This window comes from Bubalus kerabau, chromosome 20 (genome assembly GCF_029407905.1).
Source record: "Bubalus kerabau isolate K-KA32 ecotype Philippines breed swamp buffalo chromosome 20, PCC_UOA_SB_1v2, whole genome shotgun sequence".
NCBI classification, from domain to species: Eukaryota; Metazoa; Chordata; class Mammalia; order Artiodactyla; family Bovidae; genus Bubalus; species Bubalus kerabau.
Genome location: NC_073643.1, coordinates 22950976 through 22969629, shown reverse-complemented (window position 1 = coordinate 22969629; position 18654 = coordinate 22950976). Strand labels below are relative to the sequence as shown.

Here is an 18654-nt window from a genome sequence, read left to right as displayed (position 1 = left end):
CAGCGAAGAATTGATGCTTTTGAACTGTGGTGTTGGAGAAGACTCTTGAGAGTCCCTTGGACAGCAAGGAGATCAAATCAGTCAATCCTATAGGAAATCAGTCCTGAATATTCATTGCAAGGACTGATGCTGAAGCTGAAGCTCCAATACTTTGGCCACCTGATGAAAGAACTGACCCACTGGCAAAGATCCTGATGCTGGGAAAGATTTAAGGCAGGAGGAGAAGCGGATGACAGAGGATGAGATGGCATCACTGACTTGGTGGACATTAGTTTGAGCAAACTCCAGGAGTTGGTAAAGGACAGGGAAGCCTGGCATGCTGCAGTCCATGGGGTTGCAAGTGTTGGACATGACTGAGCGACTGAACTGAATTGAACATCAAGAAAGCCTTGCTGGTTCTCTTTCTCCAGGACCCATCCCCTTTCTTATCTGGTTAGACTTTTATCCCCGAAACCATAACACTGGCCAGTAATCAACTCCACCAAAAAGCAGTGATGACCTGGATGAAGGAGAGATCCATCTGAAAAAAGTTAATGCTTCTATTTTGTACCTGCATTCTTTTCTTTTTCTATTTTTTTCTACTTTGTTGCATTTTATTTCATGTCCTTACCTCCCTTTGTACCTTTCATAGATACTGGAAACTAAAGCCCAGAGAGGGGACATGACTTGCCCAAGGTCACTGTTTAGTCTTAGCCAGAAGAAGAACTTTTAATTTAAGGCTTTTTCCTGTCAGCAGAATGCTCTTTTCATCACTCAGTGTTGAGGAGCCTTGGAATTCTCTAATGATTGACTTTTCTTACAATGGGGTTAACTAACTCAGTTTTAGAATCATGATGAGTGTTCCTTCTAAAGAGAACTCCCTGGGACTTCCCTGGTGGTTCAGTGGTTAAGAATCTGCCTGCCAACGCAGGGCACGCAGGTTCAGTTCAGACCCTAGTGGGGGACCTAAGATCCCACATGCTAGGAAGCAACTAAGCCGTTGTGCCAACACTAGAGAGTCCATATGCTGTGGTGAAAGATCCTGCGTGATCCATCTAAGACCTGACGCAGCCAAATAAAAAAAAAAAAAAAATAGAACTCCCTAATTGTTCCTTGCCTCCCTGTTCCTGAGGCCTACCCTCCTTTTAAAAGACAAAGCTGACATTCTTCCCCTTGTCAATTTCGAAGGACTCGCTCTATAACCTGGGCTGACATCCACGGCTAAGAAAACATTCTGGCTCCTTGACTGACTTGGCCAAGATGCAGCCATGTCCTGCGGAGAAGGCTCAGGTGCTGTCATTTTAAGACGCTGTGAGGCTGATAGTCAGGCCAGTGGGAACATATGGAATGTGTCACACCCATCTTCTTCTTTGTCCAAAACTATTATCTCATTAGACAAATGTGAGGCTCACAAAACAGACAGCTAAGACAACTAACCACCTATTTTCTCGGAACGACTTATTTGGTTTAAATCAAAATGGTACTTGTTCTGAAGGCAATTACAACTTAAAATCATGTCCCTAGCTGTGATATTTCCTCCTCTGTGTCTCAGTTTTGTTTTGTTTTCTTTTTCTTTGTTTGCCTTTTTCTTTTCTTCTTGATTATTTATTTTTGAGATCGACGCAGTGCAAGCTTTGTTCAGTGGCCAAAGAATGGAGAAGCTGGGACAGATCAACTTCTCATACACCTGGCAAGAACGAGTCATTCTGTTTTTATTTTTAACTTTTTATTTTATATTGGAGTAGAGTGGATTAACAATGTTGTGTTAGTTTCAGGGGTATAGCAAAGTGATTTACTTGTACATATACATGTATCTTCTTTTTAAAATTCTTTTTCTGATAGCTAAAACTAGAGTGGTCTTCAGGGATGCCTCTAGCTCTGATGCCATAGAATTTTCCTTTTCTTATACAACAGTCATATAGCAAGCACATGCGTCATTCTGATTTGCCTTGTTCTCTTCATCCACGTTCTCAGGACACTGGGATTCCTGACCTTTCATGTGACCTGGGAATGATCTGAGCACATGATCTGGCATTCCCATTTTTAAAACTTAATTCTAAATAAAGTTCAAAGGGAGGAGTACCCATATAGGACTTTGGTTAAAATATCAGATAAAGGTGGTATCTTTACCCCTGTTTTTCAGATGAGAAAATGAGCCCCTATATTGTTAACTAAATGTCCGGAGTCACTATGTTCCAGAAATAATAACTAGCATTTCGTGAATGTGAATGCTGTGCCAGGCGCTATATGAAGAGCTTCACGTGGACTCATTCACTTGCTGCTCACAATAACCTTTTGAGGCTGGTAACAATTCTCTCACTTCACAGTGGACAGAGGCGCAGAGAGACTGAGCGACTTGCACAGTTCACACTGCTGATAGGCGGACAGGGTCATACCACAAGGTTCCTTCTTCTGTAAACGCTGTAAATATACCAGCTTGCCTTTCATTACCTTACTTCATCTAATTTGCAATTATTTTACTTCATTCTCATTTGAATGCTACGAATTATGTATTTACTCTCAGTGGTGTGCCAATAAATGTCTAATAACTGGCTCACTGGGGAAGGGAGGAGCCTAATTTGTAGTGTTTGCCTATTTCAGTGGTGCAAATATCCCCGGTGGTTCATCTCAAGCTACTAATGAGACATCGATGAACCCAGACTTTTGAAAAGAAATGTTCTCCGTTACAGGGTATTTCCATTCTGTGGATACATGTACATAGCTTCAAGAATTATAGCTAATAGTAAACTGTATTAAATTATTAGGAAATGATGTTTTGAATATTTGAATTTTATTTTTAATGAAATGTATTTAACTGTAGGTGAACAAAGGAAGCTCAGAATAATACCTACAACATGTGCCCATTTTGGGGCTTAAGAGAAAATTCTCTATGCCATATATGTGTATAAACATTTGCTGGTGCTGGGTGCTTAGTCACTCAGTCGTGTCCGACTCTTTGCGACCCCATGGACTGCAGCCCACCAGTCTCCTCTGTCCATGGGATTCTCCAGGCCAGAATACTGGAGTGGGTTGCCATGACTTCCTCCAAGGAATCTTCCCAACCCAAGGATTGAATCCAGGTCTCCTGCATTGCAGGCGGATTCTTTACTGTCTGAGCCACCAGGGAAGCCCATAAATGTTTATTTGAGCAATAAAAAAGTAAATTCTTCAAATGGGTTACATCAGAGATGGGGAAGTGAGGATGCCCACAGACAGATTATGCCTCTGTACTTCTTGATTGTTGTACAACCATCATACTGTGCTTTTATGACAAAAAATAATTTATAAAGTTTTTAGTTTTAGTTTTTTGGTTTTCTTTTGTTTTTGCTCCCACTGCACAGCTTGCGGGGTCTCAGTTCCCCACCAGGGGCTGAACCTGGGTCGCAGCAGTGGAAATGCCAAGTCCTAACCACGGGACACCCAGGGAAGTCCCGATATAAAGTGTTTTTTTTTTTTTTTCTTTTAATATGAAAGTAGAATCAGGAAGTAAGAAGTGACTTTTCTATTAAATGGAAAAGTGGTGGTTTCTTGGCCATTTCTTGGTGTTCCCTGGCTTGCAGCTGCAACACTCCAGTCTCTGCCTCTGTCGTCCCGTGGTTTTCTCCCCTTCTGTGCCCATGTATCTTCTCCTCTTCTTATAAAGGACACCAGTCATTTTCGATTAAGGGCCTACTGTACCCTGCTAAGACCGTCTTAACTGATTATATCTGCTTTGGTCCTCGTTTGCAAAGGTCACATTCTGAGGTACTGGAAGGTCAGGACTCCAACATATCTTTTGCAGGGACACAATTCAATCCACAGTGTCTTCCTACTATCATTGCTGCATTGAACTGCCAGAGCAAACTTTTAAAAATATAAATTGGTTCACCTTCCCAGTTCCCTATTACACCGAGATCGAACTAGAGCCCCCATGCCTTCCTTCTTCTGATCCCAGCCTCTGCCTCCATTCATCTCTCTTCCCACTCTCTGTCTTATTAATCTGAGCTGACAGCACTGAATTCTGTTCCTAGAGCATTCTAAACACCTCTCCCCTTCATAGTCTTTGCTGTTCCTTCTGTCTGGAATGTGCTTCCACCGGATGAGCGCCTCGCTCTCCTTCTCATGGCCTCTAGGTTATCACGTTGAGGGTCACCTCCTCTGAGAGGTTTAGTCTGACTACATCAGGGGCCACTCCCTGTGGAAGGTAAGCTCCTCAGAGGGAGGGTTTTCTAAAATCTGAAAACCTTGCAGACATTTTAATGTACCTTTTAATTAAATTAAACTTTTCAACAGGCAACTCATTTATATGATTTAAGTGAAAATGATATAAAAAGATATTCAGAGAAGTCTCATTCCCATTTCTGCCTTTGACCATCCAGTTTACCTCACCCCAATAGAAAACTGTTTTTATTAGTCTTCCAGCATTTCTTTATGCAACCATAATATGTGTTTTATATATGTACATGTGTATTCTTGTTTTCCCATATTATACCAAAAATATCATATAATGCATAGTTGGTGCCTTAGTTTATGTACCTTGAAAATACTTCCTGGACATCATTACATATCAGTTTACAGAAAACTTTCTCATTTTTTAAAAAACAGTATTCAGTTTTGGGAATGTGCTAATCACTCCTCTACTGATAAACACGTGTGGCTTCCATCTTTTGTTACGTAGGACAGGGATTTTCATGATGAAACCCGCAGAGTTTTGAAGTCTACATACAGAGCCGACAGTCAGTAAACAACTGTAGAGAAAATGAATGATGAATGAATCAACAGGAATGAGCCAAGGAGTATAGTAGGAAAGGAGCCCAAGGGCGGCACGCTGGTGCACGGTGCTGCACGGAGGCTCCACCAGGTGGCGCTGCAGGCGGCGGGCGCGCCTGGCCGGACGGGCCTTGCCGCTCTTTCCGTGGGCGCCGGCGGCGGCGCGGGGACGAGCGTGGGGGGGTAGGGCGAGTCATATGACCGGCTCGGCTTCCTGGCTCCGGCCGCCGTCGCCCGCCAGTGTCCGCCTGTGTCGCGCCGGGGCCCCGAGGAGCCGTTGGCGGGGTCCGGGCCGAGGCCCGCTCGTGTGCAGGTCGTCGCCGCCGCCGCTGCCCGCCCACTCGCCCGTCCGTCCGTCCTCCCTCCCGGCCGCCATCATGCTGGCGCTCATCTCCCGCCTGCTGGACTGGTTCCGCTCGCTCTTCTGGAAGGAGGAGATGGAGCTGACGCTCGTGGGGCTGCAGTACTCGGGCAAGACCACCTTCGTCAATGTCATCGCGGTGAGTGCCCTCCCGCTTACCCTCCCGGGGCGCCGCAGCCCGCGAGTCCGGCCCGGCGTCTGCTCGAAGGCCGGGCTGGTGGTGGGGGGGTGGGGGTCCCCTCAGCGCGGCCGGGCTCTTGGGAGTGTGCGTGTCGGGGGAGGGGGCAGCTGTGCTGGTCGCCTCCCCGAGCGTCAGGACCTGGAGTTTCCCGCGTGTTGGTGGCTGAAGTGTATCGGTGCGGTCGGCAGTTGAAGGGTTATTTCCATTTAGTCGTCTTCTTCCAAGCGTCGTGTCCTCGTCGCGGCCGGGGTTTGGAAAGGGTGTAATTGGCCTTGTCACATTTTTAAGGCGCTTGGGGGGTGGGGGTCTGGGATTTCCTTCGAGTTTGGTCTTTTCGGGCCGCGCAGGGGTTAACTTCAGCTTGTCACTTGCCGAAGGGTGGGATTTGGCGAGTCCGTTTGTCCCGTGAGAAAGCCTAAAATAATTGAGATTGTCTCAACTAGCCACTCGGGACGGAGAGCACCAGTGTGAGCAAAGCAGGGGACCCGTGTGGGTTCATCCTTCAATTCTTTGGGCAGCTTGTCTCGTGTTATTCAGTTAATTGGTTTTCTCACCCGTTCCCCGAGGGGCCGAGTAGATTGTGCTGCGTTCGCCGGCAAAGCTAAAGACAGACATTTCCAGCCAGTCCATAATAGTGCACAGCTTTTATTTTTTAAATTAATTTGTTTATTTGAAGTATAGTTGATTTACAAGTGCACAGCTTTTACTAAGCCAAGAAGTTGGGTGGGTGGGTGGGATCTCTGTATTTCTAGAGCTAATTGTCCTCGTCTAGAGGATAAGATTTGTGGTCAGCATAAAGTTGGAAAAGAGATGTTGGTCTTTTGTAATGGTTTTTCTTACATACAGAGAAAGGAAGGGACTGGGTAGAAACATCCACGCCCAGGGAATGAGTTTCTGGGAGGGAAAGACATTGCCCTGGGAACCTATATACAGCGTGGTGTTTATTCATTGGTGATTGAGGGAAGGAGGATAATTAAATTTTGCTCGTTTGGTTGGCAGGGGAAGGAATAAGAGTGAACGATTCTCCTCAGTCTTCATTTAGAGCCCAGGAGTTGCTGTGACTCAGTCTTAGCTGATAGGGAGTTGAGCTTGTCAGGGATGAACTTTTGAGCTACTCCAAGGAGAGATGGCAGCAGTTTTTCCACCGTTTAGATGATGGGTGAAATCCTTTTTTTATTGGCGACTTGCTGTCCAACTGGTTTGGTTAGTGGAATGATTCAAACACGCCTGTCTTGTTGGAGAACACAACTTGTGTAACTTGTGACTCTTAGTCCTTGCAGTGATAGAGCAACAGGAAGGAGAAGTAGCGATGAGCAGACATCCAGACTTGTTTTGAGGAATATTGCATATAAGCATAAGGAAAACTTGCCTACTTGTTTGGCTCTTATAATGTTATTGGGCTGGAGGCTTGAGATGATTGTCTTTTCATCAGGCCTAAAAGAGTGGATTGGATATCTAATACCACTGAAATTAGTAAGAAAAAACTTCAGGCTTTGGCTAAGTATCCATATTCGAACTCCTTATATGATGTGGAAAAGATAAGCTGAGCTCATTTAATTGTAAATTTTCTGATACTGTTTTGGGATGTTGAAGAATTGATGTCTCTTCCTAAATCCTCTCTTTTTGAGAAGACTTAATTATAGTGTTTTGTAGGTTTATTACTACAATCAGTTGTATTTGTTACAGAGAAATAGTTATGGTTGGGAAACCTAAAAAGATTTTAGTAAATCTTGAGGAACTCCTGAAACCATAAGCTCGATTTTCATGCTTGTGTGTTTAGTAGACAGGTTAGCTTGACATAATGAGCATGAGCTTTGAAGTCAAACAACCCTGGATTTGCAATCTGGCTCTGCCACTTAGCAGCCTTGTATCCTCTTTCAGTCCTTGCTTGCCCATCTATTAAGAGGAGTTAATAATAGGTTTCTTACAGAGTTGCTGTGAGTGCATTAAATGACAGATGTTAAGTGATGAGCATCGTGCCTGCCCGTAGAAGGGGCTAGATAAATGCTAAGTGTTGTATTATTTGTAGTGGGTACAGTCATTTAATGCAGAAATGGCATTTTGAAAAATATTTAGAAAGGTATTAGCTGAGGTCATTCCTTTGCATTTGTGTAGGTATTCAAATGTGGACTGCTGTAGTGGACTCATAGATCATGACAAGTAATCGCAGCGTGTCCTCCCTCTCCCCCGATCTGTTAACATCTGGAAAGCTGTTGAACTCAAAGTGAACTAGTGTTTTAACGTTAGACTCTTATTTTTGTTTCGGTTTGTGCAAGCTGTGCAGCTTGGAGGATCTTAGTTCCCTGAGCAGGGATTGAAGTCTGACCCTTGGCAGTGAGAGCTCTGCGTCCTAACCGCTGGACTGCCCGGGAATTACCTAGACTCTTCTTTCTGAATGTGGGTTGCAGATGCAGTCTTAGTCACTCAGGCATGTCTGACTCTCTGCGATCCCATGGGCTGTAGCTTGCCAGGTTCCTCTTTCCATGGAATTCTCCAGGCAAGAATACTGGAGTGGTACCCATTCCCTTCTCCAGGGGATCTTCCCAACCCAGGGATCAAACCCTGGTCTCCCACAGTGCAGACTGAGTCTTTACCCTCTGAGCCACCAGGAAAGACCGTAATGTGACTAGGTTCTGTTAAGAAAAAAATTATGACTGTGATTGCCTGTGGCCTTTAAGATGATGGAAAAAAGTTGTCAGTTACTAAGTCCTGTCCGACTCTTTTTCGACCCCATGGACGCCCACCAGGCTCCTCTGTCAATGGGGTTTCCTAGGCAAGAATACTGGAGTGGGTTGCTATCTCCTTCTCCAGGGGATCTTCCTGACTCAGAGATCAAACTGGAGTCTCCTGTGTTTGCAAGTGGATTCCTTACTGCTGAGCCACCAGGGAAACTTGGAAAAAAGAGACCTCAGTAAATTTTTTTTTTAAACCTCAGGCTTTAACCTAATCCGTGTTTCTTATATATCGAGGGTGAGGGAAAAGTTAGTAGTCTATAGTGAATTTACAGAGTTTTAGATAGAAACAGTATGTCTAAAATAGTAAATTTAGCTTTATTTTTAAAAAATCAACTGCATTATTCTTTGTATAAAATGTTTGATTTATAGACTCAGAGATTCAGACGTGTTGAACACTATGTGTCACTTTAGAAAGATGGCCATTTATTTCTCAAATTCAAAGTAATTTTCCAGGTATGAAAAGCTTCAGGTGAAACTGGTTTTCTTAGGTAAATATCAACTTTTTGTAAACATCACATTAAAATGTGACTATATTTACTGCCTTAAAAGTTAATAAGACTGAGAGACGTTATTTAACTTACTGTAGAGGTTTGTGAAGCTGAATTACTTACATGTAGAACACCTCCAAGTCTTTAATTTTTTGATTAATGTTAGAAAATGAAATACTGCTTATTGCTAAGTATTACGGCAGTTATTGCATAATAAATCATGTGTCTTGTATGTGTAATTTATGTTGAGTAACCTTTACTCTTAACTGAGACTCTTAGATGGGTTATAGGATAGTTATGAAGAAATGTTTGATAGGATTTACCAAAATGGATGAGATAAGTTTTATAGACATTGTGTATTTTTGAAAGTAGTAGTAGTATAAAAAATTTCTCTACATTTTTGTGAAGTGTTGATAGCTCATAGGTTAATCAAAGGAAAAGTTTATTACTCCTGAGAATTACGAAAAGGAGATACTTGGAAAGACTGTAGAAATTTGGACCTAGAATAATTTTTTTAAGTTTGTTAAAAAAAAAATTAAGTGGTCTACTTTTATCCTTGTTTTATAGATGTAGCCAGGAGATCCAGAAAGGTTAAGTGAAATTCCTAAGGCTAATTAGTAGCAGAGATAAAATTAGAACCCAGGGCCAGTGCATTTTCTCCTTACCTACCTGTGTAGACCTGAGATCAGAATCATAGAGCTGTGAATCGGGAGATCTTAATTCCTTAAATATTTATTTTGAATGTAAGCATACTCCTCTTACGAATATGAACAGCATTTTAAATCCAACATCTTAAGCGTATTGACTACCATTTGAGGACTACACATGCATGCACACACACACATACAGTCTGTGTGTGTGTGTGTGTTTGTGTGTGTGTATGCGTGCGTATGTGTGTATTTGAAGACATGAATTGGGGGAAAGAATGATCTGCCCATGAATTAGGGGCAAGTAGGCACACAGCAACTCAGCAGTGGCCACAGGACTGGAAAAGGTCAGTTTTTATTCCAGTCCCAAAGAAAGGCAATGCCAAAGAATGCTCAGACTACTGCACAATTGCACTCATCTCACACGCTAGTAAAGTAATGCTCAAAATTCTCCAAGCCAGGCTTCAGCAATACGTGAACCGTGAACTTCAGATGTTCAAGCTGATTTTAGAAAAGGCAGAGGAACCAGAGATCAAATTGCCAACATCTGCTGGATTATCGAAAAAGCAAGAGAGTTCCAGAGAAACATCTATTTCTGCTTTATTGACTATGCCAAAGCCTTTGACTGTGTGGATCACAATAAACTGTGGAAGGGAATACCAGACCACCTGACCTGCCTCTTGAGAAACCTATTTACAGGTCAGGAAGCAACAGTTAGAACTGGATATGGAACAACAGACTGGTTCCAAATAGAAAAAGGAGTACGTCAAGGCTGTATATCGTCACCCTGCTTATTTAACTTATATACAGAGTATATCATGAGAAACGCTGGGCTGGAAGAAGCACAAACTGGAATCAAGATTGCCAGGAGAAATATCAATAACCTCAGATATGCAGATGACACACCCTTATGGCAGAAAGTGAAGAGGAACTAAATAGCCTCTTGATGAAAGTGAAAGAAGAGAGTGAAAAAATTGGCTTAAAGCTCAACATTCAGAAAACTAAGATCATGGCATCCGGTCCCATCACTTCATGGGAAATAGATGGGGAAACAGTGGAAACAGTGTCCGACTTTATTTTTTTGCGCTCCAAAATCACTGCAGATGGTGATTGCAGCCATGAAATTAAAAGATGCTTACTCCTTGGAAGGAAAGTTATGACCAACGTAGATAACATATTGAAAAGCAGAGACATTACTTTGCCAACAAAGGTCCGTCTAGTCAAGGCTATGGTTTTTCCTGTGGTCATGTATGGATGTGAGAGTTGGGCTGTGAAGAAGGCTGAGCGCTGAAGAATTGATGCTTTTGAACTGTGGTGTTGGAGAAGACTCTTGAGAGTCCCTTGGACTGCAAGGCGATCCACCCAGTCCATCCTAAAGGAGATCAGTCCTGGGTGTTCATTGGAAGGACTGATGCTGAAGCTGAAACTCCAATACTTTGGCCACCTCATGTGAAGGGTTGACTCATTGGAAAAGACTCTGATGCTGGGAGGCATTGGGGGCAGGAGGAGAAGGGGACGACAGAGGATGAGATGGCTGGATGGCATCACTGGCTCGATGGACGTGAGTTTGAGTGAACTCCGGGAGTTGGTGATGGACAGGGAGGCCTGGCGTGCTGTGATTCATGGGGTCGCAAAGAGTCGGACAGGACTGAGCGACTGAACTGAACTGAGGCATACAGCACAGTGGAATATTATTATGTTTGAACATTTAAATAACTGGCTAACAGGCGTTGTTGGGTTATTGAACTATGTTTTATTGTTTAGTTGCCAAGTCTCTGCAACTCCATGGACTGTAGCCCGCCATGCTCCTCAGTCCATGGGATTTTCCAGGCAAGCATACTAGAGTGGTTTGCCATTTCCTTCTCCAGGGGATTTTCCTGACCCAGGAATCCAATCTGCATCTTTTGCATTCGAAAGCGGATTTTTTTAGCACTTAGCTACCGGAGAAGCTGAACTATGTTAAAAAAAAAAAAAGGAGAAATAATTCTGTGATCAGAGTGTTTCTTATTGAATTACTCTCGGGTAAGAATGCCAAAAATAGTTTTTATATTCACCTGTAAAGTTTAGCAAATCTGAACTGTGACTATAGGAGCTGGCCTTCCGGGTTGCCTTCAGATAGAGATTCGAAATTGTGGAACAGGAAGCAACTTGCTAAGGAGCATTTCTTCCAACTTCTTTATCCTTTTCCCCCTCACTCATTGTTTTTTCCAATGCAGGCTTAGAATCCCAGAGCAAAATGTTCTTGTTAAAAAGCTGTTAAGAGTGCATTAAGGCATTTTAAATTACTATCATAGAGGATATTTCACAACTTAAAGCACTTACTAAGTTTCTCAAATGTTAAGTTTCTTTTAAGATAAAGAATGTCACTGCACATGGATACAAAATTCATTGTACTATAGAAAATAGTTACTATTTTTAGAAGATTTTTTCCCCTAATTATCAAACTATCACAAAGTCATTAGTAGATATTTGGAAAGAATACTATAACATAGAAACCGCTTGTTATCCCTACCATCCAGGATTAACTACCGTCAGCATATCAAAGTATTTCCTTTTCGTCTTTTTTTTTTTTTTAATACTGTGTATATCCAAACCCTTTTTTTTTTTTTTTTAAGTTTTGAGATACTATTTATAATGTTTGTATTGTGGTTTGTTTTAATTATCATGTACACATTCTTCTGTTCGAAAACCATCTTTAATGCCTTCATAATTTATTCTGTTATAGCATATCTTGTGGATATACCATAATGTATTTGATCATTTCCTCATTATTGGACATTTGAGTGGTTTCCAGGGTTTTGCTGTTGTACATCAATTTGATCTGCATTTCCTGGGGATGGATTCCAGAGTTGGCATCACTGAATCAAGGGCATGAACATATTTTATGTCAAATGGCCAAAATTGTTTTCCGAAAAGTATGCACTCCTACTTAGAAGGTCTTCTGAACAGATTTTATATACTACGTAAACTTGGACTTCATTTAAGCACTGTGTCCTATGGTATTTTTAGGGCATACTTAGTTTTGTTGTAAAGTTAACCAGCAGTATTTTTAAACTATCCTATCAGATAATTGCTCTGTTTTCATGTTTTCATGCTTCCCTGGTGGCTCAGACAGTAAAAGCGTCTGCCTGCAATGCAGGAGACCCGGGTTTGATTCCGAAGGGTTAGGAAGATCCCCTGGAGAAGGAAATGGCAATCCACTCCAGTACTCTTGCCTGGAAAATCCCATGGACGGAGGAGCCTGGTAGGCTACAGTCCATGGGGTCGCAAAGAGTCGGACACGACTGAGCGACTTCACTTCACTTCATCAGATAATTGCTCTGTTGTCATGTTTTAAGAAGTACCATTTGTGCTTCAGCAACTGCTAAGACTAAGACTGTAGAAAACATAATTCCTTTTCAATTTTCTTTTTTTAATTGAACTTTTAGGCAACCCATAAAAATACAGCTGATCCCCTTTAGCTATCACAGTTTAGTTTTAAACTTACTGGTGGAGTGCATCAGCAGTTTGTATTCCAGAATTGTGATGTATTTCCATGCAGTCCTTACCCAATCTTGCCCTGTTATAGTGGGATGCTGCTTTTTAAGGGAGAGGTGTTAGAAATATTTTTTTTCTAAACCAGAGTCTAAAGAAGTTTGCTACATAGATCACTTCTTGAAATTATAGCATATGACATTTTTAAACTTGTAACTTGAGTATCGTTTATATTTGTAAAAGTTGATTCATGTCGTTTATATTTGTAAAAGTTGATTCATGTCTTTTGAGCTCTTGTATGAAAAAAAAGGAAAAAGTATTAATCTGTTTGCTAAATAGGTCAAAATCAAATGATAATTTAAGGATTTTAGTTTTTCTGAGATGGGACAAATCAAAATTGAAATCTGTAATGGAGTAATTTGAGTTCATTTCTTTCTTCAAAGTCAAAAACCACAGGTCTTATATTCTATTGTGCTTTTTTTTTTTTTTTAAGGTTACACTGTTTTCTTAAATTAGACATTGAATGTGCTATTTGGATCTGATTTCATAGTTTGCCCAGTTTTATTTAATAGAGGAACATTCTTATTTCATATCCTGACAGGAACTTAAAAAAAATTAAAATAGTAATAAAGCTTTAGGGTTCATTTAGAAATGATCTTCAAGAATACTGTAATTTAAAAAATCGTAATACTGGCAAAATAGTTTTAGGATTCAGATATCTAAGTTGTGACACCTATCTTGAAAATTGAGGCTTTTTCTCCTAGACTGGGGTTAGAAAAGTAATTGTTGTTAAAAAGGAAAAATTGAATGATGATTGGCAAACTGATTCTAAAAATGTCCTTTGTATCAGTTTACTTGATAGGAATTAGTTAAGCATCCGCCAGAATAGTATTACTGTGAGAATATATTTTGAGCCTAAATTTGTTGGCATATAAATGTGGTATAGTTGAGTTTATTTAGAATATGTTTAAGTGGCTCCTTGAGTTAAATTGGCAGGGAGGTTAGGAGTTGAAAGCCAGATGATCTAGGTTCACATCCTGACTCTTGTGTTATTTTGGGGAAGTTATTCAACTCATTATCTGCTTCCTTATTTGTAAAATGGGAATAATAGTCATTTCTTAGAATTATGTGGGTTAATACTTGTAAAACACTTTGAACAGTGATCAGGATAAGGCATGTGTTAGCTGCTAGGTTACTGTTTATATAATGTGATCTCCTTGGAAATTCTCTTTATTTGTTCTCTCGAGTATAAAAGTGCCTTAAACACTGCCTGGCACATGCTTGGTACTCAGATGTATTTACCAGTAGACAAACATTGCATTTAAAATACAAAATTAAGAACAAATGTCTTTATGAACCCATATTCATATTTCAGTGTGCCAAGTGTAGCGTAGTTAGGAATGAGAGTTCTGGAGTCTGACAGATTTGGATTTGAATACTGACTTAGCTATACATCACTTTTGTTAGCATCTGTGTTTAATTTTTCCTCCTCTGTAAAAAGTAGATAGTCAAAGAACTGCCTCCTGAAGTGGCTTTCAGAATTAAATGAATGTTTGTAAAGTGCTTAGCCTTGTGCTCGGAGGAGGCAATGGCACCCCACTCCAGTACTCTTGCTTGGAAAATCCCATGGACGGAGGAGCCTCGTGGGCTGCAGTCCATGGGGTCGCTAAGAGTCAGACACAACTGAGCGACTTCACTTTCACCTTTCACTTTCATGCATTGGAGAAGGAAATGGCAACCCACTCCGGTGTTCTTGCCTGGAGAATCCCAGGGATGGCTGAGCCTGGTGGGCTGCCATCTGTGGGGTCACACAGAGTCAGACACAACTGAAGCGACTGAGCAGCAGCAGTAGCCTTGTGCTTAGCACTGTGCCTTGTACATAGAGGGCACTCAGTAAATGGTAACTAAAGAAAATGGTGACCGCTGTGTGTCGGGAGTAATGTTGGGTGTAATCATCAGCTTTATGTTAAATTACTGCTTATATTTCTCTTGATTATATTTAACTGTAGCTTTTGTTTAGGAAGTAAGCTTTTGTTTTGTTTAATTGTTTGAAAAATCTTGAACGTTATATTTTATCATGTTGAATTTTTTTGATAGCTGAAGTGGGCTGGTAGGAAAATGTCTTAGCCTCCTGGATAGGCTAGTAATTTTTAATGGACCTACTTGTATAATTCTGTGTGTGTGTGTGTATGTAATTGCAGTTTTTGTTGTGAAAACAGTTTGAACTGGGAATTGGAAATATGAGTTGTTCTTTTGTTTGTCCTACTACTGACTAATAGCGGGACTGTGGCCAACTCATTTAACTTCTCTGTTCTTCAGTTGTGATGCTTCTAAAGAGTGAATAAGCACTGAGAACCTTATTATTTGAGAGTGTAGTGGTGGTTTCTTACACCTGGAATTGGACCTTTTATTCAGAGACCAGAGGATAAAATGAAAGTATAAGGCTCCAATATAAGATAGTTATAAGATCTCAGCCTCTTCCCAAAAGAAAAATTGATATGTAAAAGGTGGAAAGGTAGATTGAACCTAATAGGAAGAAGAGTGGCCCTTTTGAGTTGTACCTGCTCTCTAGAATATAGGTATCCTGTACAAGTGTATGCACAGAAGACAATTTTAATTTTGGACAAGACCATAGTATTGTTTCTTGCATGTGTTTGTCGTAACTTTTAGCCAGGATTTAAGGGTCAAGTGGGTTTAAATCACCGTTGACTGCTGTAAATTTGCAAGTCCCAACAGACGGTGCTGTATCTCTATTGGCCTGTTCCCCTAGATGAGAAGTGGGCTGTGTAGACTGCATGCAGACTGGGCCAGAAAGGGCTTTTGGCAGTGTTTCCTCTCTGAAGGTGCCTTAAGGTCTGGTTTAGACACTCATCACTAGGCCTACTTTTTCTTTGAAAGGTCATTTTGTCTGGAGAATGGTTTAGCAAATGTATAGATTTGGTCATTTCTGAATAGAAGGAAATTGAGGGGAGGAAATTCACTTTTTTTCCCCTTCCACAATCTACCTGTTTCACTCCACTAGCTGTTGGTTTCCTTATTTTGGTTTTATTTCTTTATTCAATGGCTCAATTAAAAACCTTAAAACAATGGGGAGGAGTGGAAGGGAGACTCAAGAAGGAGGGGATTTATGTGTACTTACAGCTGATTCACATTGTTATACAGCAGAAACCAATTCAACATTGTAAAACAGTTAATCTCCAATCAAAATTTTGAAAAACCAAGAAACCGTAGAATGTTTGTTTTTTTAAAAAAACACCCCAAATCCATATTGTTTAAATAGTGCTGATACAAATAGGAAAAAATAATAATAACACCATTAAGGTTCAATTACTGTTAATATTAAGCTGGGTGTCCATCACATTTTCCCCCATCCCTTTGTATATACAAATATATACTTTTAAAAATTGACATAGTTGACATGTAACATGAATTTGGGGTGTGTAACAGTGATTCTGTGTTTGTACATATTGTGGAATAATAACCACAGCAAATCCAGTTCACATCACTAACATCACTAGCCTTACATCGTTACAGTTTTTTTTCTTGTGATGATTAACTCCCAGCAACTGCAAATATACATACAGCACAGTATTCTTAACTGTGGTCCCATTTCTGTACATGGCACCTCATGACTTATGTATTTTGTAACTGGAAGTTTGTATCTTTTGATCTCCTTTTGTCTGCTCCCTATCCCATCTGTTTTGTGCCTGCAAGTTTGGCTTGTTTTGCTCTTTGTTTAGATGCCATATATGCGTCTTCCTCCGTGTGACTTATTTCACTTAGCCCAGTCCCTTAGCCTAATGCCCAGAGTCCCTTGGACTGCAAGGAGATCCAACCAGTCCATTCTGAAGGAGATCAGCCCTGGGATTTCTTTGGAAGGAATGATGCTAAAGCTGAAACTCCAATACTTTGGCTACCTCATGCGAAGGGTTGACTCATTGGAAAAGACTGATGCTGGGAGGGATTGGGGGCAGGAGGAGAAGGGGATGACAGAGGATGAGATGGCTGGATGGCATCACTGACTTGATGGACGTGAGTCTGAGTGAACTCCAGGAGTTGGTGATGGACAGGGAGGCCTGGCGTGCTGTGATTCATGGGGTCGCAGAGTTGGACACGACTGAGCGACTGATCTGATTTGATCTGATCTGAATGCCCAGTACATGCTTTCTTGATAACAGTGATGGGATCATGCTGTACAGACTGAGTGGTCTCGTGTGGTCTAGTCTATTTGATTTACCTTCTGTCATGGTGATAGGTGACTCAAGTTCAGTCAGTTCAAGACAGAACTCTTGATCTCTTCCTCTCTCAATCCAAGGATGGATATCTTTCCCAGTCAGGATTGCTCATATTACCTCCATCATAATTTTCGTCACACTTATACCACCATCAGAAGTTATCTTGCCTTTTGTCTTCATCTGTTTTCTGTATATAAGTTCCATAGGGGCTTTTTCCTTTTTTCACTGCTGCATCCCAATGCAAAGAACAGTGCCTGGCACATAATAAGCTCTCTAAATGTTGAGTAAATGAATGAATGAATTTAACAGTAAACTAGTGTGTCTGTTCTGTTACACTCAAACTGTGTGCAAGGCATAGTGGTAGGAGATGATTTGTAAATGTACCAGACAAGATTATTTATAGTAGATTATGTGCCTTATAGTAGTCATGTGTAGGTTAGAAATATCAGCTGTCTTAAAATTTTCTCATAATGCTCTGGAAATCTCCCTACCCTCATGGAAGACATCAGAGGAGTTCTAGAAAGGCAGTTTGCTGGCTTTTTGTGGGACTATGCTGAGAATGGCTGTCAAGCTAAGCTTTGATTAGAGTAGTTTTTATTCATTCAGTAGTTATTTAAGGCATTGTTCTTCATCATAATGAAGGACAAAACAGACATGTTTCCTTCCCTCCTAGAGCGTCCAGTGCCATGAAGGAACAGTAGGAGAAGCAAAGGAGAAGCAGAGACACGATTGAGGGCAAAAACTTTTGTCAGATTAATTATAACCTGTGTGAGTGCATGCTCAATTGTGTCTAATTCTTTGCGACCCCATAGGACTGTAGTCTGCCTGCATGAAGGAAAGAAACAAAAGACTAGAAAAATAGGCTGATCTAGTTCACAAAAAGCCTTGACTAAGTTTGAATCTGTAGGCGTGGGGAGGCATTGAAGATTCTTGTTGAAGGGAATGAAGAACTGTGTTTCCAAAGGATTAACTTAGTAGCAGTGTAGAGACCATTAAAAAGTTATCAGCTCATTACAAGGATCTAGTTGAGAGAGAATGAAATGGGGATAGGGAGTCAGGGAAAGTAGTGAGCATTATTATGAAAGTGGAGTGAGTACAGTTGAGCAGTTGAATCAGATAGGTCGAGCCAAGGGAAATTCATACATAGTCAAAGACCTTTTAAGGATTTAAGTGAATGGTGGGAAATGTGATTGTGTGATGAACAAGTAGCCCATATGGGGTAGAGAAGAGAGGGTATGGTGAAGAGAAGGGGATGTGTTGAGTATAAAATGTATTATATAATTAATGATATAAAGGGAATGATGTTTGGGAATTAGTGCTATGTTTAAGTACAGTGGAGCTAAAACTGAGCATTGAAATTTCATTCCACGTCTTGGCCAGTGTTTTGTACACAAGGACCAAGCAGGGTATCTCCACTTCTTTGAATTGCAGTTGGACTATCTTGACTTATTTTTGGTGCTTAGGGACGTTAATCTGTGCCCAGAATGCAGGCCGTCAATAACAGGTCCTTTAGACAGCTGAATTCAGTGACTCAGACTCTTATAGTCTTGGAAGCTTTTGCTGCTTAATTTGAAGGGGATATTTCTATCCCAGGAACATCCCTGGTTTAGTGTCTTTCTTCTGAGAGAAAAGTCGGTATGTGTTTTTTGTGTGCTTTCAACATGCAGGGCTGGATGGAAGCACAAGCTGGAATCAAGATTGCCAGGAGAAATATCAATAACCTCAGACATTCAGGTGACACCACCCTTATGACAGAAAGCGAAGAGGAACTAAAGAGACTCTTGATGAACGTGAAAGAGGAGAGT

The 18654-nt window shown here is 41.1% G+C and overlaps 1 protein-coding gene across 1 annotated transcript in view; it reads left to right on the top strand.

Moving 5' to 3' along the window:
• The first annotated feature begins 4883 nt into the window (after positions 1-4883).
• ARL8B (ADP ribosylation factor like GTPase 8B) overlaps positions 4884-18654 on the top strand; it is a 56243-nt gene continuing 42472 nt past the window's right edge. The window contains exon 1 of the mRNA XM_055558396.1: positions 4884-5228. Coding sequence (XP_055414371.1) covers positions 4926-5228 — 303 coding nt within the window. The 5' untranslated portion in view covers positions 4884-4925. The remainder of the gene's footprint in view (positions 5229-18654) is intronic.